The 9,155-nt window shown below is 38.5% G+C and overlaps 1 protein-coding gene across 2 annotated transcripts; it reads left to right on the top strand.

Moving 5' to 3' along the window:
• Positions 1-1,630: 1,630 nt before the first annotated feature.
• LOC104604689 (rab GTPase-activating protein 22) lies at positions 1,631-7,287 on the top strand. 2 transcript variants are annotated; one of them, XR_736447.3, is made up of 6 exons: positions 1,636-2,484; positions 3,920-4,055; positions 4,183-4,232; positions 5,172-5,225; positions 5,374-6,783; positions 6,868-7,287. XR_736447.3 is itself a non-coding variant. In XM_010269153.3 (5 exons), the coding sequence occupies exons 1-5, from the start codon at positions 2,336-2,338 to the stop codon at positions 6,644-6,646; spliced, it is 1,662 nt and encodes a 553-aa protein (XP_010267455.1). In that variant the 5' UTR covers positions 1,631-2,335; the 3' UTR covers positions 6,647-7,287. The 2 variants fall into 2 exon arrangements, 1 of the variants encoding a protein (XP_010267455.1); XM_010269153.3 differs by having other exon boundaries at positions 1,631-2,484; positions 5,374-7,287.
• Positions 7,288-9,155: the final 1,868 nt, after the last annotated feature.

Genomic DNA, 9,155 nt, shown 5'->3' with positions numbered 1-9,155 from the left:
AATAGATGTCTGCCCAGATATCCCACCCCCAGTAAAACAAAGAAGATTAGTTCAAAGCTTGATCAGAGAACAGAGGTATCATCGTCGTTGTGGGGTTGAATTTTTACAGAAAGAATTAAAATCGGTTATTGACGCGTTGTGGCTAAACAACAAAGATGGGTAAATCTTAATATCTGTATCTTCTGTCTATGGAATTGGAAGCTATTGAGGATGGGCAGGAGAAATCTACTCGGTTTCATCGCATCGCATATTCCGTCAGAGGATTTTGTTTGACCAAACATGTTGACCGGACCGCATTCTAAGGAGTTCAAGCTCGTATTTGTAATTGGTAATTGATAGCCCTTTGAAATCAGAGGCTCTCCGTCTCCGGTCTGGTCTCTGCCTAACGACTCTTCCCAAGTCCGATTGTCCGAAGCAAAAGGGTGAAAGGAAAAAGAGAAATAGAGAGAGACGCTTCGTTTCACATTCATTCGAGACTAGAGGAAGAGGAGGAGAGGGAAAGAACCAAGAAATTAAAATGGCTTTTGTTTTTTTTTTTTTTTCTTCTTAAATGACTAAAAGATCCTCCTACTTATAATATAATTACGTATTTATGTATGGTATAAAGTATAATTATGCGGTGAAAGTCAAGTCATAGTCATCACTTCACTATACAGTATTCATTAGGAGAATTATAATTTTTGACGCACGAGTCATTTGAAATTTCTGGGTGATCACTGATCACCACCACCACGCTTTGAAATGACCAATTATGCTATATGGGCGGCCCCTAAAGTTCATATTAACCAGATTGTCCCAAGATATGAATCAGTGCAAATTAATGTGATTTCAAGAGAAAAAGTTTTGTTCTCACTAGTCACTACTCCAATCAGTGCAAATTAATCAGGTAAAAGTGTACTACTCCAATCAATATCATCATCCCTTGCTTCCCCTCGGTTTTGTTTTTATAATGTTTTAATTTAATGGCGGGGTAATGTGTGCTTGGTCGGTTCTGACTTTCTGATTCTATTTCTATGGGGCCGAAAAAACGTTTCATCCTTCATCCTCATGGGACTAAGGCAGGGAACCTTCCTTGGAATCAAAATCCAAGTTGGGTTTAGACCTTAGAGACAAACCTGTACGGTTTAACTCCATTTGCTTTTGTTCATTTCTCGTTTCGTTAATTCGTTTGATCGTTTCCCTCCCACCTCCCCAAAACATCTACCACCGATTTTGCTCCTCGTCAAAAGTTATAAACAATTAAATTGCCACGTGTATAAACAAGTCACTAATATTACTTTACTTGTGAGTTGTGAGAAAATAAGAAAACAAAAAAGAGAAAGGTTCAATACAATGAGTGACGACTGACAGATGAGGGATCATTGTTCACTGTCCTGATAAAGTGATATCTACAAAGGTAAAGCGGGAAGATCTAGGGTTCCAAGGATCCATCATGTTCATCGTGTATGATGTATCATCTCATATCATTCATTCGTTCTTGTTACAATTTACAAAGGATTACAAAGGAATAAAAAAAAAAGGAAGGGCACTTTAGTAATTATCTCCAAATCAAAGGGTAGTTTACCATTTTTTACTGGAAATAGAATAACGTAAGAATTTCTTCATTTATTACTGAAAAAAAAAACCCTGTGGGGAATGCGTGTGAGTTCCTTGTCTTCTATAGTCTTCTCTCAAGTCTCCGTTTTGGGTTCAGTACTCCCTAGTTCTTTATGTTTTTGGAGGAAAACTACAGAGAGAGCGATTTGATTAATTTTCATTAGACGAGTATTATTATTATTAAAATATTATTAAATAATCGACTATTTGTCTACTACCACTATTTGGTTTACTAGTACTTTGAGAGAGAGAGAGAGAGAGAAAGAAGGGAGGCAAGGGGAAGGGAGGGAGGGAAGAGGGAAAGAAAAAGTAAAAGCAGTTGATTTCAGTTGGTGATGGTGGAGTACCAATTGCGATTGCGGTTGCGATTGGGCGTGGTGAAGAGTGTAATTGCAGTAGAGCTATCGATGTGCTGGTGGAATTCCGGTGGTAGTAATGATCGGACCTTGTGGGAGGTGGTAGCAACGGAGGCATCATCAGTAGTGGTGACGGAGCCTTTTGGGGTGTTGAAGCGCCTTCGGATGTCGGAATAGCGGATCGCAGTGACGGCCATGGCTGGCCTCGCCTTGGCCGCCACCCTCATCTACTCCCGTAGGTAAAAAGTCTTCATTATAATCACCGCCACTACCACCAAAAGCACAACAAAAACCCTAGAAACTATAGACTCACAAGAAAAGTAGTAGTAGCAGTAGAGGTAGGAGAAGAAGAAGAAAAAAAAGAAAATTAAAAGTTACCCTAAATGAGAGCCCTCCGTCGCACTCACACTTCATCTTCGTCGTCATCCAACTCCAACTCCTCTTCCTCACCGTCGTCGTCGTCGTCATCGTGGATTCATTTGCGATCGGTTCTTTTCGTCGTTGCATCATCCTCACCACTTCCCTCTGATCGGTAAGTTCTCTTCTTGATCCTTCATTCTTTTCCATCTTTTCAACTTTCATTTACTTCTATTACATTTTCCCTTTATTAACTTTCGATCTGATCTGGAAGTATTCTATGATGTTCATCCTCCATTAATCTGTTACTTCTTTATTTCCCCTACAATTTCTTTTCCCAAATTTTCTTTTTGGAATTGCATAAGATTCTGGTTCCACTTGTTGACTACTTGATTGGTATGGGTTTTATTGTTTTTTATTGGGCTTAGAGCGTGCATTACATTATTAACTTGGAAATCAAGCACAGGGCTGGATAAGTAGAGATTTATACTAAGCAGTTTTTCTTGGTACCTTATTTATCTTGGTAAAAAAGAATTGGGTATATATGTAGTTTTTTCCTCTTGTTTAGTTTCTTCTTGTGTTAGAAGGGGGCTTTGCTGTATCCTTTTGTGTTTGGTGACTTTTTTTTTTTTTTTTAGGTTCTTGTTGATTGGGTGTGGTTCTTTTATTCTTCTCATCTTATGAATTTCTTTCTTGTTTTCAGTGGGGGGATGCTTCTACTTTGATTAGCTTTGTTAGAAAAAGCCCATATTTTTATTATGATGGAATAATAGATAATTCATGCTAATGTTTTTGCCAATGAACTTAAACCATATTTTTCCTGCTAGTTTTTCTTTTCCCTTTCATGTGTCAGAGTTCGGAATTACAAGTAGAATCTTGGAAGGAATAAACTGAAGTAAATCAAATAGAAAAAAAAAGATTATGCATGAGAGAGCATTGCTGCTACCAGGGAGGTCCATTTCTATGTATTGGAGAAAATAGACTTCATGGTCTGAATAAATGCCTCAACATAGGTTCCTGTTAAGCCCCAGGTGTTGTTTGCTTAGCTAGCATATCTTAGTTCTAACTTCAAGGCCTTCGTAATTTTCTTATGATAATTCAAATTTTCTAATACCATATGGATTTTGAAGATACCTGGATGTATGTATCATATGGCTAGCAATCAAAATATAAAAAAAGGAAAAAAAAGTATCATATGGATATTGGTTTATGCAGGGCCAATTGCTTGGTGTAATGGTAAAATCATGGGCTGACAAGCATGAGAATGTGGGCTTGTTAGCATTTTCTCTGTTTTGAATTGAGTTACACTTGTTCTTACAAAATTATTAAGCTTTTTGACACTAGATATATCTTAGGTTGCTGACTTTCTGTAGTTTGTATCTTTTTTGTAAGATAATCAGCCTATGCACTTTGTTTGTATATAAGAGCTTTTTCCCCTAATCAGCATTTTGGTTTTGTAATCTATGTAATACCTTTGGCATGTTTTGACTCATGGTACAATTTGCTGTAGTTGTCCAAGATTGTAGATTGTTCTCTTCCTCTGTTTGTTGTTTGTTCATGTATTATAGGTGCTTTAGTGGAACTGAAAAATGTTGTCCCTTCACTTTCAGGGGTAGCCTTAAATCTCCATGGTCTCGTAGGAGAAGAAAACGTGTTCTTTCACCTCATCAATGGAAGAGATTATATACACCAGATGGAAAACTCCGTGATGGTGGACTAAAATTTTTGAAAAAAATTCGCAGTGGAGTAAGCATATATGCATTTACACTAAATAACATTTAGCATCACAGTGTCTTATATTGTGTTCCATTTAACCTTCTGGCTGTATTTTTCACTCTACCAGTAGTTCTCATTCCTCATATTTCTGATGCAGGGTGTTGATCCGAGCATCAGGGCAGAGGTTTGGCCATTTCTCCTTGGAATGTAAGCATCCGTATGTGTTTGGGTTACAGTATACACACATAACCACATAAAGAAAGCGGGTATCCTATCAGGTCATTTGGTTAAGAAGTCTAAATGAGTTCCTCTTGCTACCCACTAATCATGTAGCAAACTCAAGCCCTAAACCTATGTCAAATCTCCAGAATGAGCTTATTTTTATGTAAAATTTTTAAACTTTAAGATTGACACTTTGGATGTCAAGTATCACTTATGAAAAATGCCAAAACAAGATTGGGTATAGACTATAGGGCTAAAGAGCACTGGGTGATTTGGCATGTTGCAATAATCAAGAGGGTCCACTATGGGATGGATGGTTTATTAGACTATCCCATCTATTTCTGCCACAGTGCCACATGAAATAATTTTGTGGCTATTGCTAACCATCCATTGGATAGGGACTCTCTGGAGTAGGCATATTCACTCCACTGGTCATTCCATTACCAGCCCTATGTCCCATCTCGTATTGGAGTTCTCCCTGGATCATTAGTGCTGTCTAAGTATGACTTCATAATAAGTATTTCAATTTGAAAATTCTCTCAAAGGTGGGTTTATTTTGGCTATGGCAATTTGGCAGGGGGTTTTAAGCTGAAAATGGTCCATCAATAGAGGGAAGCATGAGGCAACCATATAGCCATATGGGAGATTCCCTGGATGTTTAGGCTCCTTATTTATTCATAAGAGAACCCAGGCATCATCCATGTCACAATGCAATTTTGGGCTTAAAATGGCCCCACAAATTTGCCTTTTCACCATCCATTTTTAATTGGACAAAATTTAAGCTTGAGTTGTTCAGATTAGCCAGATCATCCTTCTATATGGGAAAAATAGGGTAGTTCATGTTGGAAAGAAGCTTTATTGCTCTTTGCTAGTGGCTGGAGTTGATTTTCTCATATAACTTTTGTGTGTGCTTTTGGTCAACAGCTATGAATTGAGCAGTTCCAAAGAAGAAAGAGATACTATCAGAAGTCAGAAGAGGTATTGTTGCAAAGTTCAGTTAAACCTTATCCCCACCTCTTTTGGCAATTCTCTTTCATCTATATCTAGGAAGCCTAGAAACTCCTCTCTTCAAACCTATCTAATAAATAATCCCATTGATTCTGGCTTCTCTTTGTTTGTAATGCAGAAATCAGTATGAGAACCTCCGGAGAGAGTGCCGGCGAATCCTAAAAGGTAGAATTGAGACCTCTAAGTTGAGGGAATGTGGGGGAACCAGTAGCAATGGGGCGAGTGGTAATGGGGAAAACGAGGGTTTTGTCCAAGGCCTGGATTCTCCTGGTTCAGAAGATGTGGTAAGTGCTAGGGATTCCCTTTCAACTGAGGAAGGTTCACCAGAGGAGGAGGATTCAGATCAACCTGTTAATGATGGAGTCCATCGAGCCTCCAACTCATTCGCAGAAGATGATGATAACAGTGGAGTTATACAAGCAGATGCGTCAGCAGGCAATTCGGAATCGTCTGACTCAGACTCCTCTCTTGAAGAATCTGAAGGCTTTCAAAATTTCTCTATCATGGAAGGGAGTGAGGAAAATGATCCTGACAAGCCAGCCAAAGAAGATTCCTCTCCCTCTAAGACAGAAGGGTGGTCCAAGGCCCACACAGATGAAGATTTTGCTACATGGCAGAGGATCATACGCCTTGATGCAGTTAGAGCAAATGCAGAATGGATGGTCTACTCCCCAGCTCAAGCTGCAGTCTCCGAGGAGAGAGCAGTGCATTCGGCCAAGGCTGTTGGGTTGAAGGATTATGACCACTTGGAGCCCTGCAGGATTTTCCATGCAGCTCGACTGGTTGCCATCCTTGAGGCTTATGCACTCTATGACAGTGAGATTGGTTATTGCCAAGGAATGAGTGACCTGCTCTCTCCAATAATTGCAGTGATAGAAGAAGATTACATGGCCTTTTGGTGCTTTGTGGGTTTCATGAAGAAAGCTCGACACAATTTCAGGCTGGATGAGGTGGGGATAAGAAGGCAGCTTAACATTGTGTCCAAAATCATCAAATGCAAGGATTCCCATCTCTACAGGCATCTGGAGAAGCTCCAAGCTGAGGACTGCTTCTTTGTATACAGGATGGTAGTGGTCCTCTTTAGGAGAGAGCTGACTTTTGAGCAAACTGTATGCCTTTGGGAGGTGATGTGGGCAGATCAGGCGGCAATAAGGGCTGGCATAGGCAAATCTGCATGGGGTAGGATAAGGCAGCGAGCCCCACCAACAGATGACTTGTTGCTATATGCAATCGCAGCCAGTGTGTTGCAGAGGAGGAAGTTGATCATAGAGAAGTACAGCAGCATGGATGAGATAATTAGAGAGTGCAATAGCATGGCTGGTCAGCTGGACGTGTGGAAGCTTCTAGACGATGCCCATGATCTAGTGGTTACACTTCATGACAAGATATAAAAGCATTGCATGGTGATGGTGCACCTTTGTTCGCTAGTTTTTCCTTTTTTTAATTTAATTAATGTGGGTACCTCCCCCTTGAGTTTTGGGGGTGGTATTCAGGTCCAGGTCCCTTCACAAAGAAGGCATTCGAAAAGGTAATTTCTACGATTAATTTATGTGTGATTCACATTTCACACTATATTGTTCAATCTAACTTTACTACATTCACTGAACACCAGCCAACACGTTCTCTTTCCTCCGCCGGACTGCGTGAGGGAAGAAAAAGAAGTCCACACCCTGGGTTGTGACTTGTGAAGGAATATTGAATATTCAGGTCCACTGATGTTGCTTGTGTTGGATTGTTCCATACGGTGGTGCGATCCACATCTCAACAGATTCCAGATCTTGGCAGATATACACGGAAAACCAAAACTCAAAAGAAAAATTAACTTGAAGGTGGTGGTAGTCTTTCATCCACATTTATACTTCTGTATTTATTATTTCTCCCCGTATAACTATTAGCTTGATGATTTCCAAGTCCTAGGATATGATTTAACATCTGTACCTTCTTGTAACGGGAATCAATTTGGGCAATTAAGTCTGAACAATTGACTTGTACTCCTGAAAATGAATGGCTCAATTTCAATTTCTACCATCAAGTGCTATCTAGATATATACATTTTATCTTCTTTGATATCTCTGGTTTTATTTTAGATAAATTTATGTGCAATTTAATTTCATGGAAAAAGGTTTGCCCTAAAATTTTATCCGTTGACACAGTAAGACGCGCCATCACAAAATAGATGTCCCTATACAAGAATTGTTTAGTTGAAATATTTGAGACCGACTTTTAAAATAGATTAGCAATACATTCCTTGATGTAAAGAAATTGCAGAGAATCTTTAACCAAAAAAAAAGTTTGCAGAGAATCGAGATCTGCTGCTTGCACCGGACTGGAGTGTGTGGGCAGCTATGTAACCAATCACCTGGTGAATACAGTGTAAATACCCATAAATCATTAATATTCCAGGCTTTCAGGGTTCTATTTTTCATGAAATGCATCGTATACACTGCTCGTCTTAAATTAAATATTTCAAAATGAAAGGAACCATTAGACTAGCAGATATATGACCGATTTAAAACGATACAATACAATAGAATAGATGCCTTAAGCTTTTGGCTAGTGGTGAAGGATTGAAGGCACTTCCCCTTTGTCATAGTTCTGGACATATGCTCTGAACCCTAGAAGTCAAAATATGGTGGTGTTTTTGTCTTTGCCCCAATTTATAGAAAAAACGGGGGATGAGAGGCTATGTTTGGGAGTGCTTATGTTAAAAATAAATGTATATTGAATAAGTGCTTAAAAGCAAGTGCTTGTTCGAACAAGCACTTATTTATATTTGGCACTCAGTTTTTTCAAGTGTTTATTTTAAAATAAGCACTTATTTCATCTTGGGCGTTTGGTAGTCTTTTTCTCCAATAAGCAATTGTAACTCTTTTGTCCTTCATTTTCTTTTAAATTTTCAAAACATCCAATCCAAAGTGAATGAATAAAAGTACTTCGATAGAAGTGCTTTTATAAAAGTATTTTGATAAAAGTACTTTCATAAAATTACTTTTATAAGTGTTTTTGTAGAAGTGCTTTTATAAAAGTACTTTCGTAAAAGTGCTTTCATAAAAGAATTTTCGTGAAAGTGCTTTCATAAAAGTGTTTTTATAAAGGTACCTTTATAAAATTACTTTCATAAAAGTGCACTTATAAGAGTATTTTTGTAAAAGTACTTTCATAAAGTGCTTTCGTATTGTAAAAATGTTTTCGTAAAGGTACTTTTGTAAAGGTGCTTTCATAAATAAAACTACTTTCATGTAAAAGTACTTTTATAAAAGTGCTTTTGTAAAAGTACTTTCTTAAAAATGCTTTTGTAAAAATACTTTTATAAAAGTGCTTTCATAAAAATACTTTTCATAAAATTACTTTTATAAAAGTGCCTTTGTAAATTGCATTTGTAAAAGGATATAATTGATATTCTAAAAATTTACCATTGATAATTTTGGAAGTACAAATTTGAATAAATGCTTATTGTATGAACACTTAATAAAAGCTGGAAATTTGGGCTTAAAAAATAAGCCCTTGTTTTCAAAATAAGCACTTATTTCGAGCTTATTTTCCAAACACTAATAAGTGCTTAATGGTGTGGTCCCCACCCAAATCATATATATAACTTAAAGCGCAAGGGTGTTACGGTTCAGCACAGGCTTAGCCTTGCCTACGCTTGGCAGGCTTACGTTAGGGACATGCCCGTCATTTTCGCCTGTAAGATTTTTGGGAGAACTGATGTCATTTTCAGGCAGACCACCAGAAGCTTAACGTACTCTTTGAGGAGGGGTGGTCGACCTCCTTGGGTGCCTAACCTTGGCACTCCTAGACCTTCATCCCCTTGCGGGGCGGCCCTGGTTAACGGCTAGCATGGCTACCAGGGTTCCTCATGGGCGCACACTTGCTCATGGGGACAGTGTTGGACCGGCA

This window comes from Nelumbo nucifera, chromosome 1, assembly GCF_055504915.1.
Source record: "Nelumbo nucifera cultivar China Antique chromosome 1, China Antique-T2T, whole genome shotgun sequence".
Taxonomy (NCBI): domain Eukaryota; kingdom Viridiplantae; phylum Streptophyta; class Magnoliopsida; order Proteales; family Nelumbonaceae; genus Nelumbo; species Nelumbo nucifera.
The sequence above is the reverse complement of the archived record's forward strand: the minus strand, read 5'-3'. Positions and strand labels throughout refer to the sequence as shown.

Excerpts from the sequence above, each read along its gene's own strand:
- LOC104604689 (XM_010269153.3), top strand. The coding sequence starts at position 2,336 with ATGAGAGCCCTCCGTCGCACTCACACTTCATCTTCGTCGTCATCCAAC. Across the intron at positions 2,485-3,919 it reads TCACCACTTCCCTCTGATCG|GGGTAGCCTTAAATCTCCAT; the intron begins GTAAGTTCTCTT and ends CTTCACTTTCAG. Across the intron at positions 4,233-5,171 it reads TGGCCATTTCTCCTTGGAAT|CTATGAATTGAGCAGTTCCA; the intron begins GTAAGCATCCGT and ends TTTGGTCAACAG.